Below are 24656 nucleotides of genomic sequence, written 5' to 3'. Positions count from 1 at the left end.
GGGGCGGGGCTCCGGGCGGCGCGGGACTAGGCAGCCCGCCCCGGGGCGCCGGGGGGCGGGGGGGGGGGGGCTCACGCCCCTAGCCCTGCGCTCGGATCCCTGGTTTGGGGGCGGGCCTCCCCGCCTGGGGAGAGCCCTGTTTTCTACGGGAGCCGGTCTCTTCCAGGCGTCGTCCTCTCCTCCCGGGACAAAGCGCATGATCTAGGTCTGAGCTGCCATCACGTCACCCCTCCCCCCCAAGGAATAGTTACTCCAGTGACCACCACCCCCCCCCCCCCATCCCGCTTCTGCCAGCGCTCTCATTCTAAGGCCAAGTGGACCTGTCCCTCGAACCTTTAGCCGCTCACTTTCCCTAAGACGCATTTGGAGCATCTCGATTGCTCCTCGTCCTACTGCAGCTCCCGCCTCCAGCAAGCCTCTGATCTCTGCCCTCCTCTGCATCCTCCCGGGGCGGACGCGCCCTCCTAGGCCGAGTCTTGCTCCACTTCCTCCGCCCCCGTCCGACCCCCACACGAAGCCGCGGGTAGGAGTGTTTGCCGCTGAGCGAAGCACGCGCTCGGTGCCTGCGGGGTGGGGGGGGGGGGGAAGAGGGGGGAGGGTGTCTCTGGAGGAGTCCCGGGAATCTTCTTTAGGGCCGACCCAGTGAAAACTTACGTTGTCTCTGGCCCTGGCCCGACGACACACGACCTTCCTGATGGGGCAAAACCTTGGTTCACACGGGTGCCTGCAGCAGAAGAGGAAAGCGTTCAGGATCTGGAGATTCGGTGAGGCCAGCCTCGGGGACAGGGTGGCCTCAACCCAGGCCCTAGCCCCTCTGAGCCTGTTCTTAATTTGCAAAGTAGTAAAGCCTGCCTGGCCTTCTCACGTGGTTGGCAGTGGGGATGCTGTGAAGCTGGCATAGCAGTGTTAACTAGGTGGTTATTACAGGCGGTGGAGGCTGAGAGCCAGAGATCCTAAGTTCAGATCCCGGCCCTGCCTCTTCCTCTCTCTCTGTGTGGCCTTGGATAACCTACAACCTCCGGGAGCCTCTGCTTCCTACCCTGTAAATGGGGGTGATAATAGGCCCTGCCTCTTAGAAGCCCCTTTGAAGGCACCTGGCATTGCAGCTGCTATTGTTAGTATTAGCTATTATTGTTACTATTATCACAATGGGACCCCATGTCTCATCAATTTTGAGTCAATTTCTCCTCCCTCTCAGCCCAGAGAAGCTGGCCTTTGATTCCTGATCTCCCTGGGCCCGGCTTCTCCACAGCTCTGCCGCTCCCCTGGGGTGCGGGACCTGGCATTGCTCTCTCCCTTTCCCCCAGGCACCCATAGTTGGGGGGGTGGAGGGGGTCCCACCTGCATCGCCCTGTGGCCAGGGCCAAAAGTCATGAACCTACCCCCTCCTGAAGGCATTGACAGGACTCAGCCAATTCCATCTGCAGACTGGGTGTGGGCTGGGTGGGTTCTGGGTGTGGTGTGCCCACAACCCCCCCCCCCCCCCCCCGGCACTGGGCCACTCCGTCCTTCTGCCCTCTCGGCCCTTTGGCCTGGGTCTGGCTACCCAGATGGACCCTTCTTCCTCCTCGGCATAAGGAGGACTTGATGGACCTAGCCTCCACACTTCGGCCTAGACAAAACTGTGGCGAGGGGAGCGAGGAAAAACTCCAAGGTCCTGGTGCCCCTTTCTCAGCCCTGGTGGCTCTTATCTCGCCCTTCCACCTTGGGGAGGCCTGGCCTGCCAGGGCGAGCACAGTTTGAAGGGAGACTCTACTTGGGGGAGGGGGAGGGGCCCGGACCTGTGGGGACCAGACTAGAGCAGTCCTGTTGGTCTCAGGGGACAGCCAAGACCCTGGCCCTTTACAGAGTTCCTGCGGATGGGGGTGGGAAGTTAAGAAGTGGAAAGAGGAGGAGGGGCTCCTGGCTGCTGGGGATTATGCAGAGGAAGGCATCCCTCCTCCTCCCCATCCCCCAGGACTTGGGGGTGGGGAGTGGGCCAAAGCTGGAGGGTCGCTCCCCAGTAGCAGATGCAGGGACCATTTACCCACCACATCCCTGGGGGCTGTAGGCAGCGCAAAGAGGAAAGAGATCAGGGCCTGTGTGCAAAGGGCTGGCGCTCAGTAGGGATGTGGAAACACACAGGGACTATAACAGGAAGGTTAGGGGCGCCTGGGTGGCTCAGTCCGCTGTGTCCAGACTCAGGTGATGGTCTCGCAGTTCATGAGTTCGAGCCTTGCATCAAGCTTGCTGCTGTGAGCATGCCCCCCTCTCTCCTTTCCCCGCTTGTGCTCCCTCTCTCTCTCAAAAAGACAACAACAACAACAACAAAAACCTTTTTAAAAAACCCAACAGGAAGGGTAAAGGCAGCTGGCCATTTGGGGTCCTTTCCCTTTGACGCAGTTTTGGGGTGATGGTGGAGTTCGAAGCTGATGGCCAAGAAAGAACTCTTGAAGACCTCTTTGGTGCAAAAAGGTGGTTTTATTAAAGCACAGGGACAGGACCCGTGGGCAGGAAGGGCTGCACGGTAAGTGTAGGGGGTGACCGTTTTTATGGAATCGGGGGAGACAAAGTCAAGAGGGAGTTTCCAGAGACTTTCACATGGAGGCCTAGCTACTGTCAAGCTAAGGTTGTTTTTCCCCTCTAACAAAGCATTAATGTTAAGACAGTCGGGAGTTCCTGGACTTTAGGCTATTGATGGGATTGCCTTTTTCTGGCAAACTGGTGGAAACTCTTATCAATTTAACCGTTTGTGGGTTTTTTGGTTTGTTTGGTCCTTTCCTGTTTTGGGGTAGCCTGGGGAGTCCAGGGAATATCACACATGTCCTAGGTGGGGGGTCGGTGCTGTTAGCCTGTACTCTGCCCTCAGAGCTCCCTTATCACCCTGATCTAAGGGCTGTACTGTGTTATCTCCCCTCTTGTTGACGTGGTTTGAAGTGGGGTTCATGAGCAAACCGTCAAGAAAGAATTCTTGGGGCGGGGGCCGCCTGGGGGGCTTAGTCGGTTGGGCGTCCAACTTCCGCTCAGGTCATGATCCCACTGTTCGTGAGTTTGCGCCCCGCGTCGGGCTCTGTGCTGACGGCTCAGAGCCTGGAGCCTGTTTCAGATTCTGTGTCTTCCTCTCTCTCTCTCTGCCCTTCCCCTGGTCACACTCTGTCTCTCTCAAAAATAAATAAATGTTAAAAAAGACATTAAAAATTTTTTTTGAAAAAAGGAAGAATTATTGAGACATTTTTGGTGCAAAAAGGTAATTTTATTAAGGCACGAGACCAGGACTCCTGGGGTTGAGAGAGCTGTACTGGGGTTGTGGGGATCAATTGATTAGATACTTTGGAGTTGGAAGAGGCAAAGATTGGGGAAGACTTACAGGATCCTGGAGGCCTGGCTATTGTCAGGCTAAGGGATTTTCCCCCCCTGCAGCAAGGTATTAACATTAAGACAATTGGGAGTTCCTGGAGAAGAGTTATCCTTTGCCTGCCTCAAGTATTTGTCAATGGGCTGCAGGTTATAGGGAAATTTAATTTCATCTACATTTCTTTTTGCCTTTGTTCTCACATCGTTGTGACAACTCCAGGAGAGGTACCATTATGATCGTGGGGCTCTAACTCACGACCCTGAGATTAAGAGTCACCGTGTTCTATGGACTGAGCCAGCCAGCCGCCCCTGGTACAACTTCATTTACCTACGTTTAAAGAGAACATGCATGTGTTTGCTGGTAGGTGCGTTTGTGGAGTGACCTTGCGTGGGAGGGTAGTGGAGGGGTGGGGGACAGAGACCGGCTTTTCATTTTATACCACGTGCGCGTATTACTTTTCATCGCTTACAGAAAATACAGTCTAAGCTTTTTCTAAAATGAGCCTCAAGGCATCGGGAGGGTCTTGATAGGTAGGGATCAGGAAAGGAGTTCCTGGTGGAAAGAACACGAAAAAGGACATAGGAGTGAGGAAACCCCGGTTATAGGAGGGGAGTTTCTGGCCCCTGTTTTGGCTGCATCCCAGGACACGCGGGAAGAATGATGGGCAACGGGTGTGGGGAGGCAGGCAGTGTCCGCTGAAGGCTCTGATGGGTCAGGATAGGTGTTTTTATTCCATTCGGCAAACAGCAGGGAGTTTTTAAACTGGAAAATTGGCGTCTAATAGTTTACTCTTTGTAAATTACTTTCGTAGATATGATAGCATTTTTAATCTTGACAGAAATCCCGTAGGGTAGGCAAGACAAGCCTTGTAGATGATGAGGGACCATAAGGCGAGCTGAAGGCCATGCACCAGCTAGCAATACCCCCCCCCCCCCCAGGTGGGATATGTGTGATATTCCTCAGGCACTCGGGCTGCCCAGGAACAAAGGAAAGGAAAGAAAATGGTTACCTGATAGAGATCACACTCCTGCAGGACACGAGTCTGTACTAGTTTACAAAGGCAATCTCATCAATAGCCTGCTCTCCAGAAACCTATAGACTCAGTTTCCTGGAGCCCCCACATCGCCCTCCCCTCCATAGTGATGCGGGGAACAAAGGCCAGAAGGAAATGGCAGGTAAAATTCAATTTCCTTTTAACCTGCAGCCCACTGGTAAATACTTGAGGCGAAGTATAACATTTCTACGGGAACCCCCTACTGTCAGTGCCTTATTGACTTTATCTCCCCCCAACTCCATAGTATATAAATGGTCACCCCTCGCACTTATAAGGCAGCTCATCCTGCCCAAGGGTCCTACCCCCGTGCCTTAATGAAATCACCTTTTTGCACCGAAGACGTCTCAAAAATTCTTTCTTGGCCGTTGGCTCTGAACCCCCATCTCTCCAAAACCCCATCACTTAACGACATTCAGATCACGAAGATGAGACAGTGTGACCCTCAGAAGAAAAGGGCAAAGTGACCCTGAAGTCATGAGTTAGCAAAGCCAAAAAGGTTCTGATAACATACCTTGGAAGGATGTCTTTGTATTTGTCCAGGGGCGTAAAATATTAGGGGCTCTCTTTGTTAGCTGAGATTAAAGGAAACCTAGAATACATAATGAGGTTCTATTGAATGAAGAAATGCTGATTTTCTTGTCAAGGTTCAGAGAGGTTTAGGGCTGTGCCCAAGGCCACACAGCTGGTGGAGTATAGAACTGGGTACTGTCCCCAAGGCCCATGCTCTTTCCAGCCATCGTGGACCGTAGCCATATGTCAGAAGGGTCGTTCTGGCTGTGTTTAGGATACGCAGGTTTGGCAAAGGTAGCAAGGCTCGTGAAGAGGCTACTGTAATGGTCCAGGTCAAAGGTATAGGGAAAGGGGGCCAGGGGACCTGAGTGGAGAAGAGGGATGAGAAAACATCCCCTCTGTCCAGAATTTGGCTAGCCCAGGACCCCAGTTGTCCTCTCCATTTATGCTGAGGGATGTACCCCCACCCCCACCCCCTCTAGGGGGCAAAGTCAAGAAAGAGTCAGCTCAGGTGGGGTATCCTGCCCTGGCAGCTGGTATTGATGGTGCAGAGTCGCCACCTAGTGGTGACCGGGGGTGCTGCGCCAAGGAGCCCCACCTGGTCCAGGAGGAAACCCAGGGAAGCCATGATTCATCCGTGCTCCCTTCTACCTGCTTTCTCATCAGAAAACCTGGCAGCCGCACCTAAATTCTACAGGCGTTAAGTCCACAGGCTAAGATGCCAAAGCCTCTATAACTCCTCTCTGCCGTCCTGCCCTCCTTTCAGAACGTCCTGCCCAGAAAGGGGCACCAGTGACCCTCTCTCTCTCTGGGTGTTCCTGACCTACAAGATCCCAGGTACCCTAAGAGCTGCCTGCCACCCACGTGAAACGCTGGGGCGTCCAGTGTCCAGAGGCCGATGTGGTTAGACTCCTGGGCCCCAGAGACGCTTTCCAGCTCTGCCTCTTCCTGGTGCCATCTCCTCCCCCACAGTGACCTTGAAATCTCTACCTCCCTCCCAGCAGCCTGCTCCCTGCACGTGCTGTCTTCAACCCTTTATCAGCCCTCCTCTGGGGCATCCTAATCTCAGCCAAAGCTTGGTCATTCTGACTGGCCTTTGGGAATGGACTTGGAATGTTATTGCAGAATCCACATTACCTCCCACATCCTGGCTGGGCTCACCCTGCAGACCCCAGATCACTGCCGTATCTTTTCTTCCCTCACCTTGGAGGCTGCAGTCACCCTGGGAGGGCAGTGGGGATGGGGTGGGGGTGGGGGGACGCTGGCTTTGGTGGCAAATACTCCAGTCTACCCAACTCACCACTCACTAGCTGTTTGATGTGTTACATTAGGCAGTTTAGCTAACCTTGAGGTGCTGAGGCCTCCCTAGGAAGACACACTACCCTAGAGACTCCACCTAGAAGCCATAAGCAAAAAGATCGACAGATCTGATAACACAAAAGCTGTAGACTTTTGTGCCATAAAAGATGCCCTCGACAAGGTTGAAAGCCAAGCAAATGGGAGAAAGTACTTCCGGTGAATGTAACTGATCAAGGATCAATATCTAGAAGCTAAAAAAGAGGGCCCACAAATCAATTTTAAAATTACAAGATAAGAGAGGCACCTGGCCAGCCTGGCTGTCTGTCTGGGGAGCATGTGACTCTTGACCTTGGGGTTGTGAGTTTGAGCCCCACGTTAGGAGTAGAGATTACTTAAAAATAAATTTTTTTTTTTTTTTCAGAGAGAATGAGAGAAAGAGAGAGAGAGAGAGCATGCACATGAGCGGGAAGGGGGAGGGGAAAGGGCAGAGGGAGAGAGAGAGAGAATCCCAAGGAGGCTCCCATTTGGGGAGAGCGAGGCGGGGCTTGATCCCATGGCCCTGGGATCATGATCTGAGCCAAAATCAAGAGTCGGATGCCCAACCGACTGAGCCACCCAGGCACCTGTTAAAAATAAAACCTTAAGGGGCGTCTGGGTGGCTCAGTGGGTTAAGTGTCCGACTTCGGCTCAGGTCATGATCTCACGGTTTGTGAGTTCGAGCCCCGCATCAGGCTCTGTGCTGACAGCTCAGAGCCTGGAGCCTGCTTGGGATTCTGTGTCTCCCCCTCTCTCTGCCCCTCCCCTGCTCATGCTCTGTCTCTCTCTCTCTCTCTCTCTCAAAAATAAACATCAAAAAAATAAAATAAAATAAAATTATAAAAAGTAAAATGAAATCTTAAAAAAACAAAACAAGAGGAAAATTGGATAAAAGATATGAACAGATAATTCAAAGAAGAATATGTAAAAACAGCCAGTGAATATACCCGATGCCCAAGCCCACTAGTAACTGGGGGGAAATGCCAATTAAAACTACAGAGACTCGGGGCGCCTGGGTGGCTCAGTCGGTTAAGCGTCCGACTTCAGCTCAGGTCACGATCTCACGGTCCGTGAGTTCGAGCCCCGCGTCGGGCTCTGGGCTGATGATGGCCCAGAGCCTGGAGCCTGCTTCCGATTCTGTGTCTCCCTCTCTCTCTGACCCTCCCCCGTTCATGCTCTGCCTCTCTCTGTCTCAAAAATAAATAAACGTTAAAAAATATATATTAAAAAAAAAAAAAAAAAACTACAGAGACTCATAGCATCCGGATCTCAGTACCTAAATGGAAGGCACCACTGAAGGAACCAGGGCTCCCTGGAAAAATGGCTGGCTCCGGGTCTGGGGCAGGGAAAGTGCATGGGGAGCTCAAGACATCTTGTTTGTGACAGAAAGCAAGGAAGCTTTCAGAGATTAATGGCATCATGTCAAAAGGACATACTAACCCGCTGGAAGGGACTCCCACTGGCCAAACTGACACAATCTGAGCATCAAAACGAAAAATGAGTACGGGTGATGGAAATACACTAGAATCACAAAAAGTCAGTGTTCTTGAGAAATGTGAACAGGAGAAATCCAGAGAAGCTCTTAGGATCCCCCGGAGAGGCATTTATTAAACCAATACCTTACTCTGAAAGCTGATGGGGGGCAGGGGGCATCTGGCTGGCTCAGTCAGGGAAGAGCATGTGACTCTTGACCATGGGGTTATGAGTTCGAGCCCCATGTTGGATGTAGAGCTTACTTTAAAAAAAAAAAGGTCAGAGGCGCCTGGGTGGCTCAGTCGGTTGAGCGTCTGACTTCCGCTCAGGTCATGATCTCGCGGTCCGTGAGTTCAAGCCCCGTGTCGGGCTCAGTGCTGACAGCTCAGAGCCTGGAGCCTGCTTCAGATTCTGTGTGTCTCTCTCTCTCTCTGACCCTCCCCTCGTTCATGCTCTGTCTCTCTCTGTCTCAAAAATAAATAAACGTTAAAAAAAACCTTTTTTTTTCTAAAAAAAGGTCAATAAGGGGAAAATCTCAAGCATCTCTCCTGCCTTTTCAGCAGGAATTGTGTTTTAAAGTAACCAAATAGCTCTACTTTGGAGGAAGGAAAGATCCACTTTTCAGAAGAATGCCAGGGGTATTCCTTAGTTATGGCTGCACTAACGAGTTACCCGCTTAAAACAACACACACTATTCTCTCACAGTTTCTGTGGCCCAGGAATCCAGGGTATCTTGAGAGACTATAATTGAAGTGTTAGCTGGGCCTGTGGACAGCTCAACGCCTGGCTAAGGGAGGATCCATTTCCAAGTCCATTGGCAATGGCTGTTGTCCAGAGAGGCAGGGCCAGCTTCATGGGCATGTGACCTGGACAGCAGCACAGGGCCCTGTGCTCAAAAGGGCTCTGTGCTAGCTTTAATGCCCTGTAGTCTGTCGCTACTTTTGTCTTTGAACTTGTGTTTTGTAAGTGAACCAATGGGACGATGTGCTGTGTACGTGAGCAGAGGAGACATGCCATATATGTGTCCCCCATCGTTCCTTGTGGCCCCATTTACATAAATTATTCAAGATGCCCCATGAGCACCAGGCACGGTGCAAATGCTTTCTGTATATGGGTGAATTCATTCCATCCTCCAACAGCCCATTATACAGATGAGTAACTGAGACACCATAAATTCAAGTCGCCTGCTCAAGGCTTTGCAGCTGGCAAGTGGGGGCTGTTCTCGGGCAGCTTATACTCTATAGAGTCCCTGGAGAGAGACTGTTATATTTTACTTTAAATTCACAGACTTGATTTCAGCTCGGGTCATGATCCCATGGTCGTGGGATGGAACCCCCCATCAGGCCCTGCATTGGGCTCTGTGTTGAGCATGGAATCTGCTTAAGATTCTCTCTCTCTCTCTCTCTCTCTCTCTCTCTCTCTCTTTCTCCCCCTCTCCTTCTCCCCCACTTTCATGCACACAAGGGCATGCTTTCTCTCTAAAATAAAATTTGGGGGCGCCTGGGTGGCTCAGTCCAATGAGTTTCCGACTTTGGCTCAAGTCATGATCTCACGGTTCATGGGTTCGAGCCCCACATCAGGCTCTGTGCTGACAGCTCAGAGACTGGAGCCTGCTTCGGATTCTGTGTCTCCCTCTCTCTGGCCATCCCCCCCCCCCCCCCATCCCACTCACACTCTATCTCTCTGTCTCTCTCAGAAATAAATAAAGACATTTAAAAATTTTTTTAATAAAATTTCAAAAATGCATAGGTATTTCTAGACTCTTTTACAATGAGAATATATAAATGTGTATTTATGTAATTGAAAAAGAAAAATAGTTAGAGAAGGAGGAAGAAAAAAAGAAAAGAAATCCTTGTTCTGCATTCTTCTTCCTCCTGGGGCCTGGTCCTTGCCTTCCCGGAACCCTCACTGTGGCCCGGTGCCCAGACCCTCTCTGTTCTCAGAGGGGCTACTAGTCACCTCTACGGCTTTCAGTTCCCTGGGGCCCCCTGAAGTAACTCTCAGGGGAGACTCTGGGCTCAGCAGAAAAGGGAAGAGTTCAAGAGCCCGTGGACTGCAGTGGTCACCTCGCCCTTCGTCTGGGGCTGCCATCACTGGGGCTTAGCACAGGAGAGATTTGCCCACGGTTGCACAGTAAGGCAGGGCAAATCTGGACCGGTGCGTATCTCTTGACGCCCGTCCGAAATGGTGCTACCCACACTCTGTCCTGAGAAACACGAAAGCTGTTCTGAAAAGCTTTGGTCCCTCAGGCTCCCAAAGTCTTTACCAGAGTCTGGGTCCCACCACTCCTCCCGAGCTGGGAACATGGGGACTCCTACCATCAGCCCAGATCTCAGTTCGGGAAAGAGAAACTCAGAACCTCAGGTCTGTGAACGCTCACTGTCACTTCTCTCCCTGAAGCTCTGTGGGGCCTTTTCGCTTCTCCCCAAAGTCTCAGACCCCAGCTCCTTTATCGACTTCCATAACCTCCCCCATTATTAGCTGTTGCTTCTATAGGGCCTTCTAGACCCCAGAGGGCTGCCCAGGACCTGGAGGCCTTTGGTAGGTCTGAGCTGGGGCCAAAAAGATTCGAGAAAGCATTGCCCAGCTGCTAGGTGGAGACAGACTATGAAAGCAGCAGAGTGGTGAGCAGGCCAGGCCACGGGTTCAGGCCAGGATTCCAGGCGAGGGGGGACGGCTTCTTGCTCTGTTCCGTGTGCTTCACTCTGCTTCTCTCTGCTGAGTTGTTGAGGGGCTCGGACTTTGGGGTCAGTCTGGAGTTCCTGCTCTGTGACTGTGGGCAAGCTGTTAACTGAACCCAGTCCTTGGGCCTTAAAATAGGATCATGAGGAGTATCTCTGAGGCCGTTGCAGGAGAACAGATGAGGCCCGTCTATAGGTGCTCCCTCCTACCCCCAAGACTATTGTCCTCGCTGGTCTGAAATTATTTCGGGGTTCACACTTTCCCAGGCGCCCCTAGTCTGCTTTTTTTTAATAGAGCATTTAACTTTTACCGCTTGGTTCAAACTATGGGAGGATATTTTCATATATAGGTGGGAGGGCTCACATTTTTCCTTTTTGCCTCAGATTATGTCCGTTAAAGCGAGGGAGGAAGGCGGGCCCACAGAGAAAGGGAAGTAGGAAAGGGAAGGTCGCCGGCCCACAGTGCTCGGCCTCTGGTGAAGGTCTCACCAATCGGCCAGCAGGGGGCGCTGTGGGGCCGCGCGGCCAGGACTGGTTGGCGGGGAAGGAGCCGGAGCCTGGGCACCCCCGTTCCTGACACCCCATCACTCACAGCCCGAGAGCGCCAGGGGGAGCTGGCCCAGTTGCTTAGCTCTTCAGCGACAAGGCTATCCCTGAGTGTAGAGCACAAAAGCCCAGACATTGCTCCCCTACCCTGGGGACAGCCCACCGGGGACACCTGGGCTCTGCCCAGTTGGCGGTAAGTTGGACTTGTCCCTCTCCCACCCCACTCCCCACTTCCCACCCCTCTCCAGCAGCATCTCTAGCCCAGGTCTGGGGGGAGTCGCTCACTGCCTGCGCCCCCTCTCTAGGTGGTGGGGAGCCGAGATAAACTTTCTCAAGGGCCACATTCCAGAATGATTCCAGTTTTGCTGGGTTCGGAGGCCCCTTCACTAAGTGAAGTGAAGGAAGGGGTGTCTTTCCTCCCAGAGGCTCTCCCCCGCCCCGCCCGCAGATGCCCCTTCTCCTCTCGCAGCCCTGCAGCCCCCAACCCTGGCTCTGGCTCAGCCTGAGCTCCTTAGGGTCCTTCAGGCCACCTCGCTGTCCTTTGTCCTGCTTCCTGAGAGTTTCCTCCTTCATTCACTGCCTTCCTCTTTCCATCTCCGCCCCTCCTCTCTCAAGACCCATCTTGGCCAGTCCGCCCTCTCGCCTCCTTCCATTTGCTGCCTCCCATGGCCTGACAGTCAGGTCACCCTGCCCCGAGCAGCTCTTACATCCCCAGTGCCGTGGCTGGCTTCTGTCCTCTTCCTCCTGGTACCTACCTTGTTCACTTATTTTATTTTTTATTTATTCATTTTGAGAGAGAGAGAGAACATGAGCAGGGGAAGGGCAGAGAGGGAGAGAGAGGGGATCCCAAGCCGGCTCTGCACTGTCAGCGCGGAGCCCAACGTGGGGCTCGAACTCACGAACCATGAGATCATGACCCGAGCCGAAATCAAGAGTCAGACGCTCAACCGACGGAGCCACCCAGGCTCCCCTCACTCCTATCTTAAGTTAGAGGTGACCACGCAGCTCAGAAAGGCGAAACGGCTTGCCCAAAGTCACACAGCATTAGGAAACAGGCTGGCCCAGGGAGTCCAGCGCTCCATCCCGGGGACACAGCCTCCCTGGAAAGGCCTTGCCCCGTTGACGTCCTCTCCACCCCGCACTTACGTCTCATGCACACAGCTCACTCTTGGCCCCGTGTACGGGTCTTGCTTTCTATGAGTGGAATTCATTTAGTCTCTGGATTTCTACTGAGCACTTCTGCTGTCCCAGGCCCAAGAGATTGAAGGCATAGCCTGCATTCAAGGAGTTCATGGTCTGGGAGATAAGACTTTTCCTGTCAGCTGAATCTTCCCAGGCAGCCAGGCGTCCTCCCAAGGGGCGGAGGCTGCTTCATGCTTCTCCTGCAGCCCACCCAGGGGTGGTGACCTCCCCGCCCCTCCTTGGGGAGCTGATGCTCTGGCTGTTGCTTCCATTGTGTGTGGGGGCTGGGCAGGTCAGCCTGAGGCTGTGGGATGCAGGATACAAAGCTTGGTGGGGGGGTATGGAGAGCGCAGGGAAAGGGCTAGGGGTGTCAGGTTGGTACTAACAGACTTCCTTTCTCAAACTCCGGAGGGTTGGCCTTCTGCAGGGAACTGGAGAACACTTTGCTCTCCCCTTGTGGGATGCTGGGTGCTCGGGTCTGACAAGTGGGGGCCCGATCCTTGGCTCTCTCACTGGCCCATGAGACCAGCAGGGGCCCGTCTTCCTGAAAGTCTCTCCCCGATTCCTCCCTCACTCATTCTATCCTCCTTAGAGAGGAGAGTTCCAGAACCAAAGATTAAAAGCCCCTTGACTTTTGAAAACAAGCACAGGGGCACCTGGGTGGCCCCGTCAGTTGAGCATCCGACTTTGGCTCAGGTCATCACATCATGGCTCGTGGGTTTGAGCCCCGCGTCGGGCTCCGTGCTGACAGCTCGGAGCCTGGAGCCTGCTTCGGATTCCGTCTCCCTGTCTCTCTGCCCCTCCCCCGCTCACACTCTGTCTCTCAAAAATAGACAAACGTTACAAAAAAATTAAAACAAGCACAAACACCCTTGCTGGCTCCCTCACCACCCCCGCCCCCGACACAAGCCCCAAAGGCCAGCTTCCAGTCTCCAGCTCTGTGCTCCTGATGAAACGGGTCGGGGCGTCCACTCCCGTGGTGAGCCCCAACTCAGAGGAACCCCGGCCAGCCTAGGCTGAGGTACAGGAGAGCGGGCCCTTGGGTAGCTCCCAAGAAAAGCCCTGAGCCCTGAACTGAGGAGGGGAGGCAGAGGCCAGGGACAGCTGGCAGGAAAAGACAGAATGAGCAGCACAGACGCGGGAAGAGCGAGTCTGTTTAATGACACGGCTGGGACTGGTTACAAACATCAGAAACTACAAAAGGGCAGACAGTTGACGCATGGCTGCAGGAGGAGGGACGGGAGGGGACACAGGCACAGCAGCCACAGCAGCCAGACACCCTTGAGGATGGTACACGACCAAGGGACACACATGGGGGGGGGGTCCCCCGCATCTCTGACCCAGATGGGTGGGCAGGACCAACTGCCAGTCAGCAGCCAGGGTGGGGGGAGGTGGGGAGGGAAGGCCCGAGGCCCGCAGAGCCCCGGGATGGGGACATCTGGCCTGTCATCTCTGACAGTAGCATAGAGCCCCTGCTTCTGCTGAGATCCTAAGCAGCAAAGGCAGATGGGGCTGGCATTCGAGGCTTCTTTACCACGCCCCCTCCCCCAGGGCAGGCATCCTGTCCCACACGCTGGCCCCTCTGCTGGCCCTTGCCCATATGGGCTGGAGCAAGTCAGGGAGCCACATCCTTTGGGGGTGGGGGGGGCAGGGGGAAGCCAAATCTTTTTAACCTAGAAGTGGAAAGCAGGAATGTGGGGAGCTGGTCAGAGAATGGGCTGGACTTGGCTGGCAAAGCTGGGTCACCCCAACCCTGCCCACCCAGGCCCTCGGGTCACCCCAACCGTGCCCACAGACCTAGATTCTCTCCGACACGGGACCCCCCATCTCTGCCACAACCACTCTGTCCTCTGCCCAGAAGCATGACAAGGACCCCTCCCTGCCCCACACGCAGATGGGCAGAACCCAAGCTTCCCAAGTGCCTCTGGGCCCCTGGGCCCCGCAGATACACAGTATAGATATGTATGTATATATATATATATATATATATATTTTTTTTTTTTTTATATATAGATCGTATATAGAATATATCTGTATATATTGTAAATGTGTGTGTGTGATGCTCTAGATAGGTGACACGGGACCTGCATGCTGGCCGGGCAGACAGAAACGGGGCTGGTTTATTCCCGGAGAGACTCGGACCTGCCCCGGACTCCTGCCAGCTGCTCAGCTGGGTCTCTGACAGAGAGTAGAAAAGCTAAGAAGGGTGGGCCCAACTCTTCGAGGAGGAAGGGTACCCCATCCCCACAGGCCACTGAGCTGGGGTCAGCATCCAGGCAGCCAGCGCCACCTCCTGGCGGCTCCGGTGGGGACCGTGGCCACAGCAGAGGCTGCCTCTTTCTGGGAAGACGAGTCAGGGATTCCTCCAGCTTCCTTGGCACCCAAGGAGGGTCTTCAGAACTCGGCCTTCGGCTCAGGGTGCTGCCTGGGAGGGGGGAGGAGAGAGGGGGGGGTCCTATGGCCCCGAAGAGGGCAGCGTGGCCGGAGGGCTGTGAATGAGATAGCAGATGAAGTGAGAGGTTATGGGGGGAGGGGCATGGAGTGGGACCAAGGGACGCCGGGAGGGGGGCAGCCGGGAGGGATCAGGGGATGGCAAGGCAGGACAGTATCTTCCAAGAGACCCATCACACTGCAGCTTGGAGGCAACCCACTAGACCCCAGTTCTGCTAGGAACCTGCTGTGTGGCCTCAGACAAGTCAGGTCCCCCCCGCCACCCGCCCCCGGCCCCCGGCCCCCAGATCTTTCTCTCCACCATGCGAATCACATCTGAAGTAACATCAACTGTGTGAACGTGTTTCACACGCTGCAAAGAACCCTTCCAACATCAGCTCTTTTTCTATGAATTCTGAGACCTGTGCCTTCACTCTGGTTGACCCGGCTGGGTACCCTTCCTGCCACACAAAGGCATTCTCTGCCCGTAAAGCCCCTGTGCTGGCCCACCACCGCTTCCCTGATGAGAGAGACTGGATGGAAACCCTGCTAAGACCCTGCTGTGTAACTGCCTCCCACTGTCTCAACCCATTTGAACCTTAGCAGTAGGTTGGGTGTGTAGGCCCCGGGCCCAGGGAGACATGCCTTCTTGGGGCCCACACCCCCGCCCTCAGGAGACCCGGGTTGGGGGGGGGGGAGAGTGTGCAAAGGGACGAGGGGACAATCCCCTTCATGTCTGGCGGGGGTGGGGGTGGGGAGTGACCTAAATTCGAGATGCCCAAGTCTAGATGGGGGCAGGGCCCCTGTAGCCCTTCGTGGCTCACTCTGCGAGGAGCAGAAATGGGCAGGCTGAGATTCTGCTGGTTTCTTCGTGTTTGGGGTTTGGCGAGATGGAAGTCCCAGGGGTCCAGCTGGGGCAAGACAGGGGAGGGGACAGGGCTTCGTGTCGGGAAACGCTGTCCATGTGTTTCTGATTCACTGGGGCGTGCACTGGCCAGCTCTCTCTCCTTCTCCCCCTCCGGTCCCTCTAGGCCCCTGTAAAAAAAGCCCTTTTCTCTAGAAGCAGGAAGTCTTGTCTCCTGGCTGTAAACAAACTCATCTCCGGCAGCAGCGAAGAAGCCAGGCCGGGGAGAGGCGTGGGAGGGCAACCCCCTTCCCCCCAACTGACCCTCCCTGGCCCCTCTGTCTGCTTCCGGCAGCTCTCTAGGCTCTGCCAGCACCCCCTCTGGCAGGTAAAGGTCTCTTGCCTGCTTCCTGTCCACCCTGGGGATCTGGGGCAGATCCCCAGGGCCCAGCTGTGCACATCTGGAGTTGCTGCCTGGCTGTAGCCAGAAGTTCCCGAGCTCCCCGAGCTCCCCGAGCTCCCCTCCCTCCCCGGGTGGTGCCGATGTGGGGGGAAGGGAGCAGGAGCACGCTGGGGCCAGTGTGGTCAGCGGCAGGAAAGTCAGGAGGCCTGGCCTCCCAAGGTTGCCCTCCAGGGACCTCCCCCAGAGCTGGGCCCGGAGGCCTGCGAGCAGGAGGTCTAGGAGGTTCCGTGGGCCAGCTTGGAGCCTGGGGAGGAGACGCGCCTTTTCGATGGGAAACTGCTGGGAATGTTTCTCTACAACGCGTGTCCTGAGCTGCTGGCTGACCCCTGCTTCCCATTCCCGCCCACGCTCCTCTCCCTCTTCCCTACTTGAGCTCTGCCTCCTCCGCCCCTCCGTGGAGCTCCCAGAGCCGCCTTGCCCCTTGGGGGCCCAGGCAGGCCGGAGTGTTCCCAGCCACCATGTCTAGGGGCCAGCCCTCCCCTCGTGCTCTGACTCGGCTGGAGTCACTGAGGCTGGCCACCCTCCTCGAGCCCATCCCCAGAACTGGGAACCCGGCCTCCAGGGCCAGCCTAGAAATAAACACCCCCCCCCCCCCCCCTGCTCCCACCCCATGGTGTGCGTGGTGGTGATACCCACGCAGGCCCCTCGTGGGCCTGGGCACGTGCACGTGTGTGCACACGTCCTTGTGATTCTCTGGCTCCAGCCCTGTTGAGGCAGAGGCAGCGGGGAGCACTGGTCAGCCTTAGATGAAAAACAGCCCCCACGTGGTTGGTACCTAGGGAGGAAGTTGCAGGAGCTGGCCTGGGCTGCCTCTGGGCTCCATGAGCCAGCCTTCCTGCTAGGAACCTCTAGCTGCTGCTAGACCCTCCCTCTCTGCCTTGGGCCGCATTGGTGTTGGGCCCTCTGGGTGCTCTCTGGTTCTAGGCAGCGGGATGGCTCTCCTGGAGGAGGACTTGTCCGAGGCTCACTGCTCTGAGTAGCCTCGAGCAGGCGCCCTGGGCTCAAGCGGGCCTGTGCCTTTCCCATCGTGCCTGTTCTTAAGGGTGCCAGACCCCAGACCCAGCCTCCCGGAAGGGTTCCCGCCCCAGCAGTCAGCTCCAGTGCCCCAGGAGAGATGGGAGGTCAGGGGGCGGGGGAGGACACCGCAGGGAGGCTGCCCGGCCCACCCTCACCCCTCCTCACGTGGTGGCGTTGGGGACCTGCTGTACCCAGCCCACTTCCTTGTAGGCAGCAGTCACATGGCTGTAGATGAGGCCACGCAGCTTGGCCCAGGCTCTCTGCGTCTCTGGTGGGAAGTCATTGGCAAATTCCTCGGCGATCACTTCCAGAATTACCCCGGAGAGGATCTGGGGGCAGAGGGAAGAGCGGGAAGTAGATGCCTGGGCGTCTTGCTCCCCGAAGCTTCCCAGGGCCCGCAGCACCCCTTCTACCCAGCGTCTGGCTGAGGGCATCACTCCCGACACAGCAGCCTGGCAGCTTTGGGGACCAGACACCTTTGAGACCCAGCCCCGGCTGCCCTCCAATCCTGCTGCCCCTCGCTGTCACAGCCACCCCAGGGGAAGAAGCTGGGCTGCCCAGTGGTCACCTCTTGCTGCCCCCTCCCCGAGCGTTCCCAGAGCAAAGCAAGGTGGGTGGTTAGAGTGGCCGCACCCACCCAGCCACGTACCTTGAAGTACACGGGCTCCACCTTATGCTTGAGGGCGTGGGCTTTGCCCACAAGGGCGAGCACAGAGGATACCTTCTCGGGGTCATGTAGGTTCTCCACGACGGTGTTGAGGGCCCCCATGACCCGGCAGGCGTGTTTCCGCAGCTGGGGGCTCCGCTCCATTTCCAGGGGCTCGGTCATGTGCTTGAACTGGCTGAAGTACTGCTTGGCGGATGGGAAGTTCACGAAGAACCTGGCAGGAGGTGGGTGATCGCTGAAGGAGGGGCAGCCCGGCCCCGCCCCGCGGTGGCCAGGATACAGGGGGTGCGGGGTAGGAGAGGCAGGACCAGTCATTGTTTCGCCACCACGGGTGCTGTCTCTCGGACACAGGGCCTCCGTCTGGCCGAGCAGGCTTACATGCAGCCCCCCACCCAGGTCCTGGCCATTTCTGTCGGCCAGACTTGCACAGACCGTCGGCTCTGTCTCTCAGGCCTCTGCCTTCCTCGCTCTGGCCTCCTTTCTGGAGCCTACGCGCCCTTCGACGCCTGCTCCAGTCACAGCAGAGACACTAGGATCTCGGGCCGGTGCGACCCCGGGGCAAGTGACTTCACTTTTCTGGGTCTCAGTTTCCTCATCCGTGCGATGGGCATCGTTGTTCCTAGCTTGTTATGAGGCTGCACGGAGAGACCGCGTGGGGAGCCCTCAGCACAGCAAATGCCGGCCTTTATCACGATAAAGGTAGGGCTTTCTCTGTGAACAAAGTACAGCCCAAGTGACTTGGCTCAGGTCACCCGGTCAACGGAGAGAAGCAATGAGACCCAGTCCTCCCGCCAGCTCCGTCTGTCCCCTCTTCACTACCTGCTTCCCTCCTCGGCCTGCAGAACATATTGATTGGGTGATTTAATTAAAGCTATTGACTCACCTTACCCACCTCGCGTGGTTCTGTAATCACTTCACAACTCTCCGAAAAGCCTGCACGCGTCTTGGGGGCAGACCCCAGGTCTTTCTAGCTCTCTCCTCCCCTCCCCAGCTTATCTGAAATTGTCTAACACACTTCATTAGGTCAAACATCACTTTCATTAGGTCACTCTCCTGCTCAAAAACATTCACCGGCTCCCCATTGTCTACCAGCCAGAGTCAACGTCCTTAATCCGGGATTCCAGTCCTTTAATTTGGGATTAAACCGTCCCAACTCAAGCCATCTTCCTCCAGCCCACGTACTGCTGGTAAAACATTCCTTGAGCGTGCCAGCCTTTCTGTCCACACAGTGGAATGTCTTCCTTACTCTTCCTCTGGTCAGACTTGCCTTCCCAGAGTGCCCAGGCTGTGCCCGGGGGCTACTGCTTTCCCCTCAAGGCCATTAGGGGTTCCCTGACACCTTTTATGGACTCTTTTCCTTTCTGCCTGTTGGATTGGGTCCCACAACCCAACGGCAGAGCCTGGCTCTCACACACCCTCTGACCCATCACCTCAGGGCCCAGGGCCCTGTGGCCTGCAGGATGATACTGGAGAGCTGACTGTGGTGGGAGGTCACACACAGGCTCCATCGGAACTTCCCACAACGGGATGGAATGTCTTGTGCCTGTTTTGTCAGGTTGTTTCACACCCCTGGGGTATCTCCCCCCTTTGCGATCAGAGAAAGCCGATAATTTGCCAAATCAGCCCTTTGGCCAAAGAGCCCAGAACAGATGCAGGAAGAAAGGCATCTGGCCCAGGCCATCCCTCCAGGCGACAAAGCGGCTGCTGGCGGGAGGGGGGGGGGGGGGAGGGAGTGACGGGGACACAGTCCATGTGGAGACCCAGGGTGACCTTGGGCAAACTACTTCACAACCTCCTGTCCGCGTGAGAGGAGATCCTCTGGCTCGATACTTCACAGATATTCTGGTGGGGGCCAAATGAGGCAATGAGGCTGAAAATACACTGGATTTTTCTGGAGAGGCCCTGTAATGAAGGACAAATGTAAACAGCCCAATCTGGACTTAAATGAGTATCTTAGACTTCGGGCGTTTCACATTGCAATAAAAATAATGATCGCTGTTCGCCCGGCGTGTGTAACAATACGCAAAACGTCCCAGCCTGTTATTTCATTTAATTGCCTCGACCAAGCAGGCATTGTATCCATTTCACTGAGGAGGAAATAGCAGGGGATACTCACTGAGCACTTACTAGATTGTCTCATTAATCCTGCAAAACGCTCCTGAGGTTGCCACCGCCTTTATCGCCGCATTCTGTTTTAGGAATCCGTGCCCAAGATTGCCCAGCAAAGTGGGTAGCAGGGCCAGGAAGGAGCCCAGACGGTCCCTGCCTCGACGGCTTCCCCATCCTGCCTTCGGGGAGGCGGCTGCGCCAGGGAGATGGTGGCCTGGAACCCAATGGGTCTCCTGCCTCAACACCCAGGGCCAGGTTGTGGCCCCTGAGAAGTGACAGTCCCAGGGAGCGGCAGCGCTGGACCAGGGGAGTCTAGGGGTCGTGTGCCCTGCTCCTTCATCCGGGCTTCTCTCCCCGGCCCCTCCACCCTTCCACGTGTACTCTCGACCCTCCCAGTCAGCCTTGGGGAGTTTCTCAGCTCCCAGAGGCATCTGGGTTTCCAGTAGAGCCTGAAATAGGCTTGTCTGAGTGCGAGGGGGAAGGCGGCAGAGTTACAACTGGGAGGGGAGCCTTTCTAGAGCTGGGAGGGGAGCCTTTCTAGAGCTGGGAGGGGAGCCTTTCTAGAGCTGGGAGGGGAGACTTTCTAGAGCTTGGGCGGTCGCACTGCAGGTGCGGGGTCTGGCTCAGACTCCAAGACTGCTTCGCCACGGCCACTGCCACTCCACGGGCTTCGTGGCTGCTCACTCCTGGGGCAGGGGGAGGGGGGAGGGCGTGGGGGTGCGGCTGGCCTTAGCCCAGTGGGGAGGGAGGACCTGAGAGTGATGGGTCAGACCAGTTTCTCAGGCTCTCACTGGGGCCTGTCCCTGTGGACGTGAGTAAAGTTGGGGAGGGGGGCGTGACAAACTGGGGAGGGGCCTTTGGGACACCTGAGAAGCTTATCCCTTATAGCCCCTTTAACCTAGCCCTCCCCCAACTGGCAGGTCATGGGGCAGAGAGCAGGAAGAGACCCAGGAGAGGAAGGCTGGTGAGGCTTGGAGGAGGGAGGCTGGCAGGGAGGAGCTGGGCTCCAGTCAGCACAGAGGTGGGGTCAGGTGAAGTGTGGCCTGGGCTGACCAGCAGACGAGACCTAACTGCTATCTCGGGCCTTCTCAGATTAATTGTGGGCCTCTCACTGAGCACTGAGTCCATTGGTAAATGCCCCCCTCCCCCAGCCCAAACCCAGCCTCCCTAAGAGTCGGGAATGGGGAACTGCAGGGGCACAGAGAGAAAGGAAATCTTGCCAAGACATCAGCCTCTCCAGAAACAGCCCTGGCCTTAGTGGTCAGTTCCCTCTCCTGCACCCCCCCCCCATTCCTGGGGAAGTTGGGCGGTACCCCAGGAGCTGGATCTTGGACACGTCCCCTCCACATCCTCCCTGGCAAAGGGCAAGGTATCTGGACAGAAAATCTCCAGGGTCCCGTGGACTCCACCTCCTTTCTTCCGGGTGACCCATGTGCTCACCGGGTGCATCCTGAGGCCTGGTGGGCTGGCGTGTGCCAGCATACATGGCTAAGAGCCACCCTCCAGGGATGCAGTCTGGCACATCTGTGACTCCACGACCCACAGTGTGCTTGTGTGGGTGCTCCCACGTGCAGGTCGGCGCCTGAGAATGTCTGATGGCTTCGGGATCTGAAACCCCCTCTTGGTCTCCCCGCCATCCCCCCCTGTGTTTCTGGGCCTCGGAGCTGCCCACATACCCATATCCCTTCCTCTAGAATCCTCCCCCAAAGAAGAGGCCACTCAAGAGTGCTTCTTGCTCTTTTTTCTCCAAAATCTGGTTCCAAGTTGGAATCAGGGCATATCAATATGGAGCTGGGCAGGTCCCAGGCCTGGGGGAGGCAGAAGGGAGAGAGAGTCGGGGAGGCACAGGAGCCAAAGCCGGGCCAGGACTGGGAGACAGGCATGCATTTCAACTCTCCTTTTCACAAGCAAGGGTTCACCCTATCTCCAAATAGTAAGACTGCCCTACTCTGCTGGAGATCCGGCAGCTTCCCTCTGCTGCTGACAGGGGGGTTGAGGGTGAGTTGCGGGTCTGCCCCCCCCCCCCCCGCCCCGGGGACCAGCGCGTGTGGGAAGAGAGCATCAATCTGCAGCTAGAGTCAGTCACTAGCTTGTGGGGGGTTGGGGACATTAACTATAGAGGAACGGTATGTGTGTCTACGGGGCCTGTAGATGTGTAAACAAGTGTCACTTCAGGGGCATGTGGTACCTGGATAACCTCTGAGCCCAAGACACATGGCCTTTCCTCCCCAAGTGGTGGTTTCAGGGTGGAGCCTTGACTCCTGAAGCTTCTTCCTTTCCCTCCACCAAGCTCAGCAGGGACTGTACCCTAGGGACTGCTTGCTTCTCCACTCACCTGTGCCTCACCTGGGAGCTCGCTGCCCTCCCAGCCCCTAGGGGCAGGAAGGGGCCGGCTGGGAAAACTGGACCCCCCTGTGACCTACTCCTTCTGACCTCTATTCTCTGGCCCTTGGCTCTGTCCTTCCAGGAGGTTTTGAACACGGAAAGGGGCTGCGCTGGAGAGAGGGGTCTGCTCCTCTTTGCCCGCCTTCTAGGCTGAGCCTCAGTGTTCCTGCCTCTAAAATGGGGAGCCCCCGACGAAGGGTGGGTGAAACGTGTGCCTGTGACAGCTGGGTTGGGTGGCTGGGGTCGCTGGTGAGGAAGGCACGGCCAGGAGTTCTGAGGCCCCGGGAGAGGAGGGGGACAGAGGCGTCCTCCTTCTGTGTCTGCCTCTTAGTTCCTAGCCCCTCGCCCAGAGCCAGGACGGGCTCAGCCAGGGCTTCGCCCACCCCGGGGAAGCCCCACACTGCCTGCACCCGGGCAGGCCCGGCCCCAATTTCAGCCGGAGAGGTGGCGCCGGAGGAGCTCAGGAGCTCGGACCCGGGGCCGAACCCGCCCCTGCCTGGAGCCGCTGCCGCCCGCCCTCCCCCGGACTCGGGCTCGGCCGGGGCCGGAGTGACACCTACCTCACCAGGATGGCCACCCCCACGTCCTCGCAGTTGGCATAGAGCCGGGCCCACGTAGCCTGCACCGCCTTCCTCTCCGCCTCGGACAGCTCCTCGCTCCGCTCCCTGCGCTCAATCTCCATCTCGCCCGGCACTTTCTCCATGAGCAGCTCCAAGCCCAGCCCGGCTTCGCTCGGCGGCGGCGGGGCGCGGGGCGCCGGGCGCGGGGAGCCGGGGCCGGCTGCGTGCGCGGCGGGCGGGCTGGCGAGCGAGGGGTAGAGCGCGCCGGAGGGAGGGAGCGTGTCTGTCTGTGCGCGCCGGGTGTGTGTGTGTGTGTGTGTGTGTGTGTGTGTGCAGGGTATATGTGCGGGGGGCGGGGGACCGCGAGCGGGGGGCGGGGATGTGGTCTGCTGGAAAAATGTTAAAAAAAATAAAGCCGCTCCAAACCCCCAACCCCGCGTCGGTGAGCCAATTCCGGCAAGGTGAAGGCTGGGCGGGGTGGGGGCGACGCGGCTGGCGCCCGCCGGGCCACCGCGGACCTTGACCGCCGGGCGGGGCTGGGGCGTAGGTGTGGTGGGAGCGCTGGGGGGCCTCGGGGGGAGGGGGCGGTCACGCGGCGCCGGGCTGCGCGGGCCGCACAGGAGTGCGCCCCAGGCTGGTGCGGGGGGCGGGTCGACGGGGGTGGGCGGGGGGGTGGGCACGGTGTCCCCGCTCAGGCTGCGGGCGGTGTCGGGCCGTGTGCGTGTGTGCACCCTTCACGCGGCGGGGAACTGACTCAAAGTCAAACACTCCCAGGCATTTGCGGCGTGGCCGCCCGCCCTCCCGCCCGAGGGGGCGGACGCAGCCCCTCCGGCGGCGCCGGGATCCCAGCTGAGCCCACGCTCACTCCCGGCCTCCCCCGAGCCAGCCGCTGGGGGCGTCGGCGCCACCCCCAGAGCTGCGGACCCCCCGGGCCTGGAGGGTTTAGGACTGGGGTCGCCTCCCTGCTCCAATCCCTTATTGGAATCTACCGCCGCGGGGATGGGGGCCGGCTGTCCAACTTCAGCGCCAGAGGCCTGCGGCCCCCTTTCCTTCCGGCCGGCACCCCCTCCCCCTCGGTACGTGCACAAGGCGTCCAAGGCGTCGGAAAAAAGTCCCTGGGTGGCTTATTAATGACACGGGCAGGCAAAAAAAAAAAAAACAAAAAAAACCACATGTGCTGCCCAGAATTCAGGCCCTGATGGAGGAAAGTCCGAAGAAGAGGCAGCCGGCCGGGCAAAGAGGTCCTGGGAGAAAGGTGTCAAGAAATCTTGGGGAGGCCCAGGCCGCTGGAGACATCTCAGCTACCGAGGCTCCGATTAGGAAGGGGTTCTGGGAGTGGAGGGGACAAATTCTTGTCCTGCCGGCCCTGCTCGGAGAGGTGTGAGCGCCACTGGACCAGAGGTGGGGGCTGGGCCTCAGATAGCCAAAGGGTCCCCACCCTGCAGGCAACTGTTGGGCCTGGGACAGCCAGGTCCCCCCTCTGACTCCCAGACCAAGCCTGATGCCTCGTTCCCCTAGCGCCTGGAGACTCTGCCCTTCTCAAGACTTTGTGTCCCAGGGCAAGTGTCAGAAGACCGTGGCTTTGGGTAATGTATCTTAAAAATCATGGGGCACGGGGGTGGCTCAGTCGGTTGAGCGGCCGACTTCAGCTCAGGTCGTGATCTCTCATTCCATGGGTTCGAGCCCCGCGTCGGGCTCTGTGCTGACGGCTCGGAGCCTGGAGCCTGCTTCAGATTCTGTGTCTCTCTGTTTCTCGCCCCTCCCTCACTTGCACTCTGTCTCTCTCTCTCTGTCTCTTAAAAATAAGTAAGCATTTAAAAAATGTGTTAAAAAAAATCTTGGGGGCACCTGGGTGGCTGACTTTGGCTCAGGTCATGATCTCGCTGTTGGTGAGTTCCAGCCCCATGTCGGGCTCTGTGCAGACAGCTCAGAGCCTGGAGCCTGCTTCGGATTCTGTGTCTCCCCCTCTCACTCTCTGCCCCTTCCCAGCTCTCTCACTGTCTGTCTGTCTGTTTCTCTTTCTCTCAAAAATAAACATTAAAAACTAAAAAAAAAAAAAAAAAAAA

At 57.0% G+C, this 24656-nt stretch overlaps 1 protein-coding gene across 2 annotated transcripts; it reads right to left on the bottom strand.

The window, feature by feature from the left end:
* Window positions 1-14456: 14456 nt before the first annotated feature.
* Window positions 14457-23135, bottom strand: CYGB (cytoglobin). 2 transcript variants are annotated; one of them, XM_058703001.1, is made up of 4 exons: window positions 22591-23130; window positions 17519-17750; window positions 17035-17198; window positions 14457-14604 (listed from the first exon to the last, which is right to left on the bottom strand). In XM_058703001.1, exons 1-4 carry the CDS (start codon window positions 22731-22733, stop codon window positions 14571-14573), a joined length of 573 nt encoding a protein of 190 aa, XP_058558984.1. In that variant the 5' UTR covers window positions 22734-23130; the 3' UTR covers window positions 14457-14570. The 2 variants fall into 2 exon arrangements, with proteins under 2 accessions (XP_058558984.1, XP_058558985.1); XM_058703002.1 differs by having other exon boundaries at window positions 14492-14604; window positions 17025-17198; window positions 22591-23135.
* Window positions 23136-24656: the final 1521 nt, after the last annotated feature.

This window comes from Neofelis nebulosa, chromosome 16 (assembly GCF_028018385.1).
Source record: "Neofelis nebulosa isolate mNeoNeb1 chromosome 16, mNeoNeb1.pri, whole genome shotgun sequence".
Taxonomy (NCBI): Eukaryota; Metazoa; Chordata; class Mammalia; order Carnivora; family Felidae; genus Neofelis; species Neofelis nebulosa.
This window is presented reverse-complemented; position numbering and strand designations above follow the sequence as displayed.

What these genes read in the sequence shown, in the direction of transcription:
- CYGB (XM_058703001.1), bottom strand. Translation starts at nt 22,733, where the DNA reads ATGGAGAAAGTGCCGGGCGAGATGGAGATTGAGCGCAGGGAGCGGAGC. An exon ending in GGGGTGGCCATCCTGGTGAG is followed by an intron (nt 17,751 to 22,590) that starts GTAGGTGTCACT and finishes ACCTCCTGCCAG; the next exon opens with GTTCTTCGTGAACTTCCCAT. An exon ending in CAGGTCCCCAACGCCACCAC is followed by an intron (nt 14,605 to 17,034) that starts GTGAGGAGGGGT and finishes TCTCATTCACAG; the next exon opens with CCCTCCGGCCACGCTGCCCT.